Here is a 16568-nt window from a genome sequence, read left to right on the forward strand (position 1 = left end):
TAACCTTAGCATGCAACAAATTATTCTTAGTTCTAAGGTCAGAAATAGTAGTATTGCAAACATCAAAATCCTTAGCCTTAGCAATTAATTTCTCATTCTCATTTCTAAGGCTAGCGATGCAAGCATTCAATTCATCAATCCTAGCAAGCAAATCAACATCATCATTTCTAGGATCAATGCAAACATGAGAATCAACCTTAGCCAACAAATTAGCATTTTCATTTCTAAGGTTGTCTAAAATCTCATGGCAAGTGCTTAGCTCACTAGATAATTTTTCACATTTTTCTCTTTCTAGAGCATAAGCATTTTTAACCTTAACATGTTTCTTGTTTTCCTTGATTAGGAAATCCTCTTGGGAGTCCAAGAGATCATCCTTTTCATGGATAGCATTAATTAGCTCATTTAATTTTTCCTTTTGTTCCATGTTAAGGTTGGCAAAAAGAATACGTAAGTTATCCTCCTCATTTTTATCATCCTCATCACTAGATGTTTCATATTTAGTGGAGGATTTTGATTTTACCTTCTTTTTGCCGTCCTTGGCCATAAGGCACTTGTGGCCGACGTTGGGGAAGAGGAGGCCTTTGGTGACGGCGATGTTGGCGGCGTCCTCGTCATCGGAGGAGTCGCTTGAGCTTTCGTCGGAGTCCCACTCCCGACAAACATGGGCATCGCCGCCCTTCTTCTTGTAGTACTTCTTCTTCTCCTTCCTCTTGCCCTTCTTGTCGTTGTCCCTGTCACTGTCACTTGATAATGGACATTTAGCAATAAAGTGACCGGGCTTACCACACTTGTAGCAAACCTTCTTGGAACGGGATTTGTAGTCCTTCCCCTTCCGTTGCTTGAGGATTTGCCGGAAGCTTTTGATGATTAGGGCCATCTCCTCGTTGTCGAGCTTGGAGGCGTCAATTGGTTGTCTACTTGGTGTAGACTCCTCCTCCGTTGCCTTGAAGGCCACGGGTTGCGCCTCGGATGTGGAAGGCTCATCAAGCTCGTTGATCTTCTTGGAGCCCTTAATCATGCATTCAAAACTAACAAAATTCCCGATGACTTCCTCGGGGGTCATTTGTGTATATCTAGGATTGCCACGAATTAATTGTACTTGGGTAGGGTTAAGGAAAATAAGGGCTCTCAGAATAACCTTAACCACTTCGTGGTCATCCCATTTTGTGCTCCCGAGGTTGCGCACTTGGTTCACCAAGGTCTTGAGCCGGTTGTACATGTCTTGTGGCTCCTCCCCTTGGCGAAGACGGAAGCGACCGAGCTCCCCCTCGATCGTTTCCCGCTTGGTGATCTTGGTGAGTTCATCACCTTCGTGTGCCGTCTTGAGAAGATCCCAAATCTCTTTGGCGTTCTTCAACCCTTGTACTTTGTTGTATTCCTCCTTGCTTAAAGAGGCAAGGAGAATGGTTGTGGCTTGAGAGTTGAAGTGCTCGATTTGGGCTACTTCGTCCGAGTCGTAGTCCTCATCCCCTACGGATGGTACCTGTACACCATACTCAACAACATCCCATAATCTTTTGTGGAGAGAGATTAGATGAAATTGCATCAAATTACTCCACATAGCATAATCTTCACCATTAAAAGTTGGTGGTTTGCCTAATGGGACGGAAAGTAAAGGTGTATGTTTAGGAACGCGAGGGTAGCGTAGGGGGATCTTACTATACTTCTTACGCTCTTGGCGTTTAGAAGTGACGGACGCCGCGTCGGAGCCGGAGGTGGAGGTCGATGAAGTGTCGGTCTCGTAGAAGACCACCTTCCTCATCCTTTTGTGCTTGTCCCCACTCCGATGCGGCTTGTGAGAAGATTTTTCCTTCTTCTCCTTATGTTGAGAGGAGGAAGATCTTTTCTCCTTCCGCTTGGAGGATTTCTTCTTCTTCTCTCTTCTCTTGGTGCGGGACTCTTCCGATGAAGATGAAGTGCTCCCTTGGCTTGTAGTGGGCTTGTCGTCGCCGGTCTCCATCTCCTTCTTGGCGTGATCTCCCGACATCACTTCGAGCGGTTAGGCTCTAATGAAGCACCGGGCTCTGATACCAATTGATAGTCGCCTAGAGGGGGGGGGGGGTGAATAGGGCGAAACTGAAATTTACAAAAATAATCACAACTACAAGCCGGGGTTAGCGTTAGTAATAATAAATGAGTCCGCAAGAGAGGGCGCAAAACAAATCGCAAGCAAATAAGGAAAGTGACACGTGGATTTGTTTTACCGAGGTTCGGTTCTTGCAAACCTACTCCCCGTTGAGGAGGCCACAAAGGCCGGGTCTCTTTCAACCCTTCCCTCTCTCAAACGGTCCCTCGGACCGAGTGAGCTTTCCTTCTTCTCAATCAACCGGGAACAAAACTTCCCCGCAAGGGCCACCACACAATTGGTGCCTCTTGCCTTGGTTACAATTGAGTGTTGATCACAAGAGCAAAAGAGAAAGAAAGAATGCGATCCAAGCGCAAGAGCTCAAAAGAACACGGCAAATCACTCTCTCTAGTCACTAGGGTTTTGTGTGGAATTGGAGAGGATTTGATCTCTTTGAATGTGTCTAGAATTGAATGCCTAGCTCTTGTAAGTGGTTGAGAAGTGGGAAAACTTGGATGGCTATGAATGTGGGATGGTTGGGGTATTTATAGCCCCAACCACCCAACTTGACCGTTGGCTGGAGGCTTCTGTTCGATGGCGCACCGGACAGTCCGGTGCACACCGGACAGTCCGGTGCCCCTGCCACGTCAGCGTTGCCGTTGGATTCTAGCCGTTGGAGCTTCTGACTTGTGGGCCCGCCTGGGTGTCCGGTGCACACCGGACATGCACTGTTTGATGTCCGGTGCACCGGTATGGGCAGCCCTGACGTCTGCGCGCGCTGCGCGCGCATTTAATGCAGCGCAGGGAGCCGTTGGCGCCGCAGGGAGCCGTTGCTCCGCTGGCACACCGGACAGTCCGGTGCACACCGGACAGTCCGGTGAATTTTAGCGGAGCGGCTGCCGCGCGAACCCGAGGCTGGCGAGTTCCGGAGGCCGATCTTCCTTGGAGCACCGGACATGTCCGGTGCACACCGGACAGTCCGGTGAATTATAGCGCGCCGGCTTCCGAGAAATCCCGAGGGTGAAGGGTTTGAGTCTGAGTCCCCTGGTGCACCGGACAGGTACTGTTCACTGTCCGGTGGCACACCGGACAGTCCGGTGCGCCAGACCAGGGGTGCCCTCGGTTGCCCCTTTGCTCCTTTATTGAATCCAACACTTGGTCTTTTTATTGGCTGAGTGTGAACCTTTTACACCTGTATAATCTATACACTTGGGCAAACTAGTTAGTCCAAAGATTTGTGTTGGGCAATTCAACCACCAAAATTATATAGGAACTAGGTGTAAGCCTAATTCCCTTTCAATTCGTTGAAAAGCCAATTGGAGCAATCGAAGATATTTGAAAAGTTATTTAGTTTCTTAAACTTAGAGAATCTAAATTCTTTGGATAATCATAATATGCAGAAGTGTTGCACTTCTTTTGCATAAACTTTTTTTCTTATCATAACTTATCTGATATTGATCTCCGTGGTTCTATCAATGAATTATAAGTGTTGCAGTTGTAGATAGTTACCCAAATGTATCTCTTGTATATCGGGTTTTATTGGTCATTCTGTGTCCGTAACCTCAGCTAAAAGAAGTGTCGGGGACCATAATTAGGAGTACCCCCAAGACTCCTAAACTCGGCTGGTAATCACCATCAGCACAAGCTGCAAAAGCCTGATGGGCGCAATTCAGGTCAAGGCTCCGTCCACTCAAGGGACACGATCTCGCCTCGCCCGAGCCCAGCCTCGGGCAAGAACAGTAGACCTAGGCGGATTCACGCCTCGCCCGAGGGCCTCCTCAAGCAACGGGCGCACCTTCGACTCGCCCGAGACCCAGCTCGGGTAGGCTTCGCAATGAAGCAACCTTGGCCAGATCGCCTCGCCAACCGACCGTATAGCAGGAGCATTCAATGCAAGGATCGCCTGACACCTTATCCTGACGCGCGTTCCTCAGTCGGCAGGGCCGAAGTGACCGCAGTCACTTCGCCCCTCCACTGACTGACCTGACAGGAAAACAACGCCGCCTGCCCTGCTCCGACTGCTGTGCCACCCGCCAGGGTGAGGCTGACAGCAGCCGAGTCCAGCCTCAGGCGCCATAGGAAGCTCCGCCTCGCCCGACCCCGGGGCTCGGCCCCGCCTCGACCTCGGAAGACGGTCTCCGCCTCATCCGACCCCAGGGCTCGGACTAAACCTCGACCTCGGAAGACGGTCTCCGCCTCGCCCGACCCCAGGGCTCGGACTGAACCTCGACCTCGGAAGACGGTCTCCGCCTCACCCGACCCCAGGGCTCGGACTCAACCTCGATCTCGGAAGACGATCTCCGCCTCGCCCGACCTTAGGCTCGGACCGACCACGTTACAGGGGGGTACATCATTACCCTACCCCTAGCTAGCTCAGGCTACGGGGAACAAGACCGGCGTCCCATCTGGCTCGCCCCGGTAAACAAGTAATGATGGCACCCCGCGTGCTCCCATGACGACGGCGGTTCTCAGCCCCCTACGGAAGCAAGAAGACGTCAGCAAGGTCCCGACAGCCCCGACAGCTGTGCTTCTACAGGGCTCAAGTGCTCCTCCGACGACCACGACATCACATGCACAGGGCACTAACACCTCTCCGACAGCCACGTCGGCATGTACATAGGGCTCTGGCTCCTCTCTGCCGGACACGTTAGCACATTTCTACACCCCCAATTGTACACCTGGACCCTCTCCTTACATCTATAAAAGGAAGGTCCAGGGCCCTCGTACGAGGAGGTGGCCGCGCGGGAGGACGGGCTGACGGACAGGCTCTCTCTCTCTCCCTCGCGGACGCTTGTAACCCCCTACTGCAAGCGCATCCACCCTGGGCGCAGGACAACACGAAGCCGCAGTTTTCCCCCTCCTTGTGTTCCGTCTCGCGCTGACCCATCTGTGCTGGAGCACGCAGCGACAATTTACTCGTCGGTCCAGGGACCCCCCGGGGTCGAAACGCCGACAAGAAGTTTTTCAAAGTTAAAGTTATTGAAAATTTATTTGAGATCAACTATGGCATAAAAAATATTAAATGGCTTAGCTACATGCCTACATGTTCTATCGAGAAGCATATATTAGAAAAATATCGATCTAAATATTGTCCTCATAGATTTTGCTTCAAGAAATGCTCGACGGAGTTATTTATTTTTAGAGATATTAGAGCTATATGTAATATAAATATGTAATTTAAAATACTCTAAATTTTATTCTCACTTAAGGTATTCATACTGCTTTACCATTGTTTTACTGTCCTATTTTGCTTCTATTTTACTACAATTATTGATAATAAAAAAGAAAGTTAAAGGACACAAACATCAATATCGAGCCAAGCGTTGGATTTCCTATGCCTAGAGCCAGGACGATTTACCTGTCACACATTTGCTTCCGAGGCTGCCATCCAAACAAGGCCTCCCATAGGGTAGGCCATACATTTCCCACTAAACCAACTAGACACTGTATTTTTTCACCACGAAACCAAGCGTACACTATAATTTTTCTCCATACAACCAATCAAACAATGTCATTTCTGTTGAACTAAAAGTTTTTTTTCCTACTACTCCCTCTATTCTAAACTCAACATAATTTTTTTCTATATAAATTATTTTCACTATTTATGTGGACCTAATATATATTTAAGTGCACATGCATTATGTATTTATAGAAGTGAAAATATCTTATAAATTGAAATAGATTATGTGTGTAATATAAGCTAGAGAAGCAAAATCTAGAACCAATCAATATGATATACATGTTGGACCCATTTTTGCTACTTGGATCAACACCACACTGCCTGCTGGACCCATCCTTGCACCCCACTCACCGAATTGACCGTTTAGGTCTTGTTTAATGTCTATTTATCTATCCGAGTCCATGTGTTGAAGTGAATTACTATAAAAAATTAAACTAAATTCTACATCTATTTACCTCAACACACGTGGTGGAATGAGGTGAATATATGGCATCCAATCAGTTTTATTATTGAAACATCTATGTTATTGAAATCTTAAATTGTATTGTATTGTATTGTTTGATGTGTGGTTCGAGGTCCAAACGTCCGTAGCATCAAGCCCTCAAGTAAATTTAGGGTACCAAGACATTTTATTCTAGAACATCTCCGTCCCAAAAAAAACATTCTTAAGGGCCTTATAACATAGTTAATTCAAACTATTGTAAATTTAACTAAATTTATGTAAAAAGATGTCGATATTTATGATTTCAAATTTATATAATATAGTTTAGGATTATAAACATTGATACTTTTCTATATAAACTAAGTACTGGTTTAATTTGACTAAACCTACAAAGTCAATTCATTCTTCGACCAACAAGGGTAGACAAGGTATATACCATAACTAATAGGTTGCATGTGCATTGGCCATCTTCATCCATTGATATTTAGTACTACCTCCGTTTCTAAATATTTGACGCCCAACAGTTCATCTTTGAACTAGGAAACGTCATGTATAAAAAAAAAGAGGGAGTAGTTAGTTGGTCATACATCACTACTGTTTTTATATATAACATACAATTACTTTATGCAACACAAACTGACAAGAGCTAGAGCCGAGTGCTCATGATTCGAATTTTAGTAGCTGTATTTTTTTTTGATATTTTGCTGACGCTTGAGAAATACTCAAAAACGAAATTGAAAAGAGCAGTGACGAGCAGTCAACGTTATGGACGAGCACTATGGAGTTGGGCCGAAACCCACCCGGGCCAGCCCACCGGCAGTCCGGCACCCAGACACAGCCAGCAACCAACCAACACAAAAACGAAATTGAAAAGACGATAGGCCCCACCTGTAAGTCTCCTTAAGGACACGACGCGTGCACGACCGACATCCCCGAACAAAATCTCCTCCGCCACCAACCCTCGGAATTCGGGCCGCGCTCCACTAATCCTCGTATCGGTCGCTAATGGCGTGCTGATCTGGCACCGTCGCATACAGCAGGGCGCTCTTTATTCGCCTGTGTGAGCTTCAGCGAAGTTAATCCCATTTTCCGTGCCCGCGCCCGTGCCGTACCGTCCCTATCACACCGGATCGCCACTCGCTCCCCCCCACCCCACTCCGCCCCACCTCCGCGCCTCAGATCCATCCCCAACCGGCAACCCTAGCGCCGGGTTCCTCCTCCTCGGATCCGCCCGCCGCCGCGCGGACTCCATTGCCAGAGGTACCGCCGCCGCCGCCTCGCGCTAGAAGGGATTCCGATCTACGGCCGACGCATACCTTGCCGCGGCATTGTTGGAGAATTCCCATTTTGTTTTGGCTAATCTGAGCGATGCTGTGTTCACGTGACCAGGTGATCGAGGGGGAGAGATAGAGCTTGGGTGGTCGGATTAGGGAGAGAGGGAGGGGAGGATGTCCAGACGGTCGTTGAACCCGAGCCGGCGGGTGGCGGACGGGGGTCTGCCGACAGTCGGAGGCCTGTTCCACCCCAAGTCACGCTCGCCTCCCGTGCTTACTATTGCCCTAGTCGTCCTGGTAATTCTAGCTCTCTGTTTGTTACCCGACTGCTACTGCTGTTACTTCGAATTTTCCTGATGGTGATGGGGCATATGCTCATGTTTGCAGGGTGTCATTCTTCTCGTCGCCTACTTCAACAGCGGCTCAGGTCGGTTAAAGATTCTCGGTTAGATTCGCTCACCCATTTTCCTAATTAATGTTGGATTACAAAAGGTTTGTGCTTGCTACATGGCGATAGAACATGTCTTGTGACATGTACAACTCAAATTCTTCGCTGTAGGCTGGCAAAAGAGTCTGTGACTTTATAATCAAATTCATCAATTGTTTTCTAGCCAGTACATCGTTTGAGAGTGGGGACACACCAAACATGTACAACTGCTAGTTGTTTGTCAAAAAATAATAATGTCTATGTATTATCATGCAATTTGAAAGCAAACCGAGTAACCGACTCAGGCACTGTTTGTTTACCACCTAGATTATATAAGTTGGATTATGGTGGAAGGGTAGGAGGGTAAAATATCACTTTGAGATCACAAATAAGCTGAAATAAGCTATCCAATGCTAGCTTATTTATGGTCCCAAAATGATATTTTACCCTCTTACCCTTCCACCATAATTCAACTTATATAATCTAGGAGAGAAACAAACACACCCTTAAGTCAGTACTTATGCTTTGTTCGAAAAGTCCAAAATTAAAACCAATCAGTGTTTCCTTGTCTTTTTGTTTGACTCTTTCTTTAATGACCAGGTGTAACTGTTACAAGCAGAGAGTCTGTGACCAGGTCTGAAGGTACAACTTTTTTTTCTCCCTATTGTCTCGTTTTGGGTTGCAAATCACCCGCTGATGTTATTTCTTTAGTCATCCAAAATTCTGTATTCTCCTTTAAACTTGCTCTTTACTGTGTCGTTAAAATTGCAGGTTCAAATATTTTTTGTTCTCCTGATTACAAGGTTGCACTTATTGTAGTTTGCAATTGAGATGCTTAATTAGTTTTACTTCAATATATTGTATCCATGGCTATGTTTTTGTTATCTTAGCATTGTTGAGTAGTGCAGTTACCCCAAAATCTTACAGACACATTCTGTATGCTAATTCTTAGGAGCAATATCCTATGGTTACAATGCATTTATATTATTCTGCCTCCATTTTTACTGCAATAGTGTCCTATTTCCTTTGTAACTGATTTGATGTTTGGTATTCTTCAGTAAGATATGAAATATCTTGCAGTGCATCCAATACTAGTAACTGGTGACCAGCAATCAACCTCATGATAAATAGCAAACACTGAAACGAACTCTGCTGTGCCACTATGATTTGGTTCCCTGATTCTTGGTAACTCAAAACATATTTATTTTTCTCCTTATTCCCATATGATCAGGAGGACCAGTAGCTAATTTTCTACATTAGGTACATGATTATTTAGTTTCTTTAGTTATGTTCACATTTTTCTTTCCCAACATGTTGATGGGGGAAGTTTTGTTCTCTTAATCTCAGACTTTCCATCTACATCTGCATCCAGGTTCTTGCACATCAGAAGTTATGCGGGTGCTTCCATATCTTAAAAAGGCATATGGAAATGCCATGCAAAAGGTTCTCCATGTAGGCCCTGATAGTTGTACAGTAGTTTCTAATTTGTTGAAAGAAGGAAAGGTTGAAGCTTGGGGAGTGGAGCCTTATGATTTGGAAGATACTGACAGTACTTGCAAAAGCCTCGTGCGCAAGGGCTTTGTCCGTATGTCTGATATTAAGTTCCCCCTTCCGTACCGTCCAGATTCTTTTAATCTTGTTGTGGTGTCAGATGCTTTAGATTATCTGACCCCAAGGTATCTGAACAAAACACTTCCAGATTTAGCAAGGGTTTCCACAGATGGCCTTGTTATTTTTGCTGGTATGTGTTTTTTTTCTTGAAACATTTACTGCCTTCTATTTTTCCTTGGAAAACCCTCGTTTACCTTTGTGTGGTAAAAGAGCTATGTTTAATAAGTGATCATGCGTTCTTTTTTACTATCAGAAAATGGTTATATGCTACTGATCGTCTATATTCCTTTGGTTGCTGTTATATTTGAAACAAACCATCTTTGACTTGAAATATCCTCTCTGTTGTTTTTCCACGTGTATTTCTGTAACTGTATTAATCTTAGCTGTGTGTCTTGATCTGATTGGATTTCCTTTCCAAGTGGAAACAATAAAACGGAATCATGTGGATGAACCTTAAAGAAGTATACGTTTGATGTTTCTATCTTAAGATAACAGAACTAAATATGTGATAGTGCAACATCAGATGATACAAGGATGAACCTTAAAAGCAGTATGTGTTTCTATCTTAAGATGACAGATTTAAATCTAGGGTAGTGCAACCTCAGGTGATACTAATGTCTTGGAGATCAAAGTGCTATCAACTTTTAATTTGTGGTCTCTGGAGTAGGTAGTTAGGTACATGATTGAACTCTTGTGGTGGGTACTGGAGTTGAAACTTTTCTGCTCAAACAACTCTATATTCCTTTTTGAGTATCAAGTCGTTCAAGGTTGGCAATCTGTCAGTAATGCCCACCTAGGCCCTGAATAATGCTCTACTCCTGTACTCTTTATACCATTATTTACCAAATGTTTAAAGTTTAAACATAACTTTTTTGTGGTATACGTGGACGGCCTAGATCATCTGAGAAGTGTTTGTTTCATTTCATCTTTACAGGCAACCCAGGTCAGCAGAAAGCTAAGGTCTCAGAACTACCAAAATTTGGAAGACCGGTATGTATAGATGGTTTATATTGATAGCATGCAAGTCTGTTTTACATATGACTTAACTAGATGTCCAAATTTTACTAAGGCAAACTTATTGTTCTATGCATTTACTGAGGATGTGTTATGACATAACTTGGTACACATGTTACCTCTTGCTAAGTCTACCAGTGCAATCGAATATTGATGGTGGGTATTGTTTAGAGCCTGTTGCTGTAGCAGTTTTGTTGTGTTATGGCTGTATGTTTTGTTGGTTCCACACCATAGTAGGGGATACTGTTAGTGCTATTGATGGTTGGTGGCTTGGTGTTAATCAGAGACTATTGTGTTTTTTTGTGCCTATTTCCAAGTACTATGCATACTGAAGGAAGGCCATAATCTTTTTTGTTGGTAAGGATTTGTCACGACTGGCAAATTAGTTTCCTTCACTGAAAAAATCAACACTGTTTGTCTTCAGGCAAAGTTGCGGAGTTCTTCATGGTGGACACGGTACTTTGTCCAGACCGGCTTGACAGAGAACGAAGGGCCGCTGAAGAAATTCGAAGATGCTACATCCAAGAACAAATACAAACCAGGTTGTCAGATCTTCCACCTAAGTTCGCCAAGGTGATGCGCATCCATAGCACCTTGAATTGTTGTCACACCCCCTGCCCTCCTCCGGTTGGCTTGCTCATTGTTCGTGTGGAGGAAATCGTCGCAAAAAAAGCCATCAGGAATAGGTTAGCTTATGTAGAGAGGCTCCGACACTTGTTGCTAGAAATTCACTCTGGAAATTAAATTGTGTCCCCCAATGATTGCAAACTGGAGCCCCGCTGGGATATATATGTAAGAACTTTCACGCTGTTGTACCGCTGTGCTATCCATGTATTGTCAGGTGTTCACCGAGCAGTTTGAAATGTAAAGCTCTTGATGATCCAGGAGGCGGGGGGCTATATTTGACCACTAGTTGTAGACATCGTACCATGTCATTTTCAGCAAGTTGGATGATGCTTCAAGCCGACCCGTTCTTTTCTGAGACGCGAGAAAGATGGTCTACCAAATTCTGTATCAAAGCTCAGTTTAATTATAGGCCCCAAGTTTCGAGGTCGAAGTCTCGAACGCAAGCTTGCTTCACCTAACAGACAAAGGAACCGGGGGGGTGGCATGAACGCATAACAAACATCACCAGAATTTGTCCTAACGTCAGGTAAGTTGTCTACAACGTGCATCTTTTCTGTGGCCCTGCATTCATTTCTTGAAGCAGAAGGCCATTCGTGGTGGTGGTGATTGGATTGGTCTTCCTCTACTCCCACCTCCAGGCCAGATTCTGAAACCCGGAGCAGGTGTAGCAGGCGGCAGGCACCACAAAAAGAAATCGTTGCCCCCACCAACTTGCGCTGTTCCCACACCCAAATAATATTCCCGGCTGCTGCATAAACTACTGCATCTTGTATTCCTGTGCTTCCTGGTGTCCTGGTTGATAAATACTCCCCTCCAGGCGTCTACAGACCACACAGGCACATTATCCAACTCCTCTTCCAGTTGACGCGGCATCCTCTCCTTGACCATTTCCCTTTCCTCCCAGCCTCCTCTAGCAGCCGTATCACTAATCCAGTTGTTCCCCACTACCGCCTCTGGTCGAATTGATTAGTCAAAGTCCAGAGGCCAGAGCACATCTCTGTCTCGCTAATCGCCTTCATAAACCCCTGCCGCAGCCGCGCTCGCCGCCCAGACCAACCAAACACACACAACTGTAGCCGTCGTCGTCGTTGGCGTGCGTGTTGCTCTGCTTTCGGAGCCCGTGCGCGAGCGGAACCAAAGTAGCAGACCATGGAGGGCCTGCTGCCGTTCCTGTACCGGGCCATCCTCCACCTCGCCAGCGGCGGCCAGTCGCCCACCGGCAACCCCTTCTTCCGCAACGACTCGCCGCCGGAGTCGCCGCTGGCGGCGCACTACTACGTCCGCCTCGCCGCCGGCGCCGACGTGCCGGCCTTCCTCTCCTCCGCGGCGCGCGGCTACTACGACCGCGGGTGAGAGCCCTGCCGAACCAGGAACGACGCTGGGCGTGCGAGCAGGAAGAATCCTCGTGAGCTCCTTCAGTTGCGTGTTCAGAGTGCTGGTTCTCCTCCCTCTTCTTGTGGCTTCTTGGAGATTCTCCTCCCCCTCCTTTGCTCCTTGGAATAAAGGCATGGATGGATGAGGTCCAGCCATCCAGGGGGCCGCGTCGTTTTCTTCCATTGTATATAGGCCATATATGACGTGATCAGTCGGGTGCTCGCCTAATTGCAGGTTCTCAGACACGGGCGAATATGATACCGATTTGCAATATATCGCCGAAAAAAAATGCCAAGGCTTTGAGAGGTTCTTGTCCTCCTGTGCATGATCTCCTGCTACTGCTTGGCCCTGAGGCCTAGCGTTTTTTTTCCTTTTTCTTGTTTTGCTGTTGCAAATCGATGTTTCATTTAATCAGAAGTTCGCAGCGTGTCATTTGAAAGGTAAACTGGCATGGACTGTGCATGACCGAAGCTGTTGGGTGCTCGCTGGCAGCAGCAGCACTACACGAAAAAAGAAAAGAATAGAGAGATAAACATCCCGTCGATTCCAACTCCAGATACATGGTTCGCCACAAACCTTTTGACATAAGGACCAAAATCTCAACTTTCAGGAGTCGGATTCTCTTAAATGGCTCTGCGAAAATCGTTCAGTTTTCTTGAAATATTCCCAACAAATTTTTAGCTTACGAGTTGCACAGCAACAATTCGGTTCTTTTACCATAGCTCTTGCACCGGATACATGGCCTCTCCTTTCGAATCCCCTCCGCCACTAACCTTTGACACCACCATGACCTTCGTCTCTGCGACCGCCTCCGCCACCCTCTTCCTCTCCATCCTGTCCCAAGCACGTAGCCCCGGCGCGTGCATCTGCCGGCAGCCGTTGTCATCTACTCATCTCCGCTGCACGCAACGGTGGGCCCCAACTCGGCACCCGTGCTGTTGGAGAGCAAGGCTAAGGGAACAAAAAAAGGGGGTCCGGCGTCGCGCCGGGAACCTACCAGGACCCCTCGACATCGAGATCAGGGAGACGGAGACGGTGGCTCTACTGAAATTTGGCATGTGTTATTAATTAATGTCTCTGCAAATGAAAGGTATGGGTTTATTATCTCTTTCTGCTCACTGAGTATATCTATAATTTGGCGTGTTAGGAAAGAGAACTCCATTCACAACCGGGCCAAACAGCCATGTTTTTTCTGCGGTAATCTGACTGATTAAGGGCTAGTTTGGGAGCCATAAACCGGAGAGGAACGGAGGGGCTAAAATCCCCTCTTTATTTAATTTTGAATAAGGAGGAGATTTTAGTCCCTCCAATCCCCTTCGGTATTTAGACTCACAAACTAGCCCTTAGTGCTACTCCCTTTATCCCAAATTATAAAACTTTTCAACTTTTGTAGATATATTTCTTTTATGTACTAAGTGCATACTTTACTATGTATCAATTATCAAACATAATGTATATCTAAACGTATAGCAAAAAAATTATACGTAGAAAAGCTAAAACGTAATCGATAGAGTACTTTGTATAGAGGATTGGGTTGGTAATAAGACAACGGTTTTCTAGTAATTTATGTACTATACAAATGGAAGAGGTTTATCTCCTGAAAGGAAATTTCAATACCACTTTGTGTTTGGTGGTAGTGGATTAAAATTTTAAAAATCCCGTGTTCTTACACGGATGATGGTTCCATCTGCACAACTTGGTATCAAAATTCTACATCATGGTATTTATATCCTGTTAGTAGCAGGGCCGTTCCTGACTTTTTAGGGGCCCGGTACGAAATTCGAAATGGAGACCACATCGACACACAATATATATAATATTCAACGTATACAAATTATTATGCACTATTTTCAAGTTTATAAGATGATAAATATAAAATATAGCAAAAATACATACTTGTTATCCGATGTCATTAAAAATATCTTCTAACATTTTGTGATACAAATCATCGCTTATACCATTAAGATCGATCTCATCCAACAATTTTTTTTAGAAACATATAATCATCAAACCATTTAACCTCTCTTAAGTCATTGTTAACCTTAAATAGTTCAAAAAATATTTCAATTTTAAAAATCTTCTCTCCGTCAATGCAACCATCATGTGTATAGTAAATAATACTCTCTCTGTATCAAAATAGAATTTATTTTGCTTCTCTAGTGGATTTCTCATCATCTAGTTGAATATAGACATAAAATCAAGAGTTAAAACAAATACTATTTTGGAACGAAGTGAATATTAGATAAGTAATGGAGACATTAGTTTAACAATCTAAACGAAACTGATCGATAGCGCATCGCTTTTGCGTATTTATGTTTAGGGTAGATATGCTTAGCGAGGAAAAAGTTCTAACGTCCGGTGGTCAGAGGGGCCCTCTGTTTTTTGGGGTCCGGTGCGACCGTACCCTCTGCACCGCTTCAGGGCCGGCCGTGGTTAGTATAAATCGTCCTGCAAATATATGCTATACGAGTTGGCGTTCAGAGCTATTTTGTTCCTTGCATCTGCTATTCACTGTGTTCAATCATCCAGGTTCAACTATGTTTTCTTGCATGTTCCTTGCATCTGCTATTCACTGTGTTCAAATATGCTTTCTTGCATTTGTTTTTTCTCAGTTTTGGGCATGAATATCTGCTGAAGAGTCTAATTATATAATAAACCATTTTGTCTTAGATATTTTCTTTTCCTGCGTTTCATAAATATATGCATGACGACCAGTAGAACATGCTGGTGGTACTTCTTTGAATGAAACTGGCTCAATTGCTTTTTCATCATATAATGCAAAAATAAGCCTGCATATTTTTTTATCGTTTTTCTTCTGAACAGTTGCCATCATTCAGATGATGTCAAGCCACACCCAATCATTCTAAAAAATTTTAGGGAGTGTGACTTCAAAATTAGTGCGACCAAAGACCAATGATTGAATTTTGTTGGGAACTCGACTTCAAGTTCTGAACTACTGTGTGAGAGCAATGTTCAAACCGACATTGAGGTTGACTCATGATCTGGTGATGCAACAGTCCTGGAAAGACTTTGGGCAGAGATGCTACTTTTTGAAATATTTGACATCTAACGTACATAGAAGTCTCTTTCCTAGTTCCATGCAACTTTGAGTCCTTGATTTTGTAAATATATAAGGTTCTTAGCTATATTCGTTTTTTCTTCCTTTGCCAGGAATCTGTTCCGGACAACTTCCCATTTGAAATAATTGACGAAGAGGGTATTAGCGTGGTTAGTTTGAGAAGAGACTACAAGTACGAGAAGATCGAGGTTACTGTCAGCATGGCTAATTTAGTAGGAGGCCCTGAGTTTGGTGATGAGGATGGTGAGGCCGATGGTGAGAGCGCTGCCAAGGATGACGAAGAAGCAGAAGATAGCAAGCATTTCTCAAGGCCTGGCCCAAAGCTTGAGTTCACGATACACAACCTTTCGTCAGGAGATCACCATTGATGATATGCTAATAGTAGAGAAAATAGACGGCGATCGACGACGGAGAAGAGAATTGAAGATCCCCTACGATCGAGGGCCCTGAGTTCACGTAAGCAATATCAGTTTTGGCATCCATCTGGGTCCTGTAATAATAAGTGCTAGCTATTAATCCACTAATTTACTGGTTCATTCGCATTGCAGCGACCTCCCTGCGAATGTTCAGAAAGGCCTGTTCAAATACTTGGAGCAAACGGGGGTAACGGTGTCGGCTACCAACTATATGCACGATTACATACATGGGTGACTAAGGCTGTCTCCAGCAACGAACGCTAAAGTGTTCGGTATGCTATATTTAGTGTTTTTTTTGGCTGTCCGCTACCGTCCTAGTAAGGACCGGCAAATGATCCGCTAAAATATAGTTATATAGCGGCAGCTCGACGACCGGTAAACCTAGCGGAGCTCCTCGTGTCCGCTATCTGCTGTTTATGTCAGCTCGCGCTCAGTTTGTGCAGCATGCGCACATGGACAGTGACTTGTTATTTATTGTTCTTTTTTTTAATCTCTAAAGTACAACTTTTGTCTTGTGTGTTTGAAAAAACAATATTTTTCAGTGGACCTCATCTGATGAACGCTTTGTTTCTTTGTTCAATACCGAATAAAATGTACAAAGCAAAGTCTATAGCATTTTTGTAGGAAAAAAGATTCAGTACATAACATAATTAATGTAATTAGTCTTTAGTTCAATTTTAGACACTCACGAACGATTTTTGTATGACTGTATGACAAGGAATAAAATATATAATATAAATGTCTAGTAAACTAGTTCGCTAAATACGAACGATGCATAG

General features: G+C 44.7%; 1 protein-coding gene and 1 pseudogene across 3 annotated transcripts; both read left to right on the forward strand.

Annotated features, from left to right (window-relative positions):
• Positions 1-6908: 6908 nt before the first annotated feature.
• On the forward strand, positions 6909-11191 carry LOC100272653 (uncharacterized). Of its 2 annotated transcripts, none has more exons than NM_001147111.1 (7): positions 6909-7227; positions 7357-7538; positions 7629-7668; positions 8269-8310; positions 9041-9409; positions 10214-10269; positions 10718-11191. In NM_001147111.1, exons 2-7 carry the CDS (start codon positions 7416-7418, stop codon positions 10868-10870), a joined length of 783 nt encoding a protein of 260 aa, NP_001140583.1. In that variant the 5' UTR covers positions 6909-7227; positions 7357-7415; the 3' UTR covers positions 10871-11191. The 2 variants fall into 2 exon arrangements, with proteins under 2 accessions (NP_001140583.1, NP_001332963.1); NM_001346034.1 differs by having other exon boundaries at positions 6912-7227; positions 7629-7686; positions 10718-11175.
• A 794-nt stretch (positions 11192-11985) lies between these two features.
• On the forward strand, positions 11986-16302 carry LOC100383114 (LOC100283099-like pseudogene; annotated as a pseudogene). Its single transcript, NR_159460.1, has 3 exons — positions 11986-13384; positions 15466-15829; positions 15922-16302. The product of NR_159460.1 is annotated as a protein-like pseudogene (transcript).
• The last annotated feature ends 266 nt before the right edge of the window (positions 16303-16568 follow it).

The sequence above is a fragment of the Zea mays genome, chromosome 3 (genome assembly GCF_902167145.1).
Source record: "Zea mays cultivar B73 chromosome 3, Zm-B73-REFERENCE-NAM-5.0, whole genome shotgun sequence".
NCBI lineage: Eukaryota > Viridiplantae > Streptophyta > Magnoliopsida > Poales > Poaceae > Zea > Zea mays.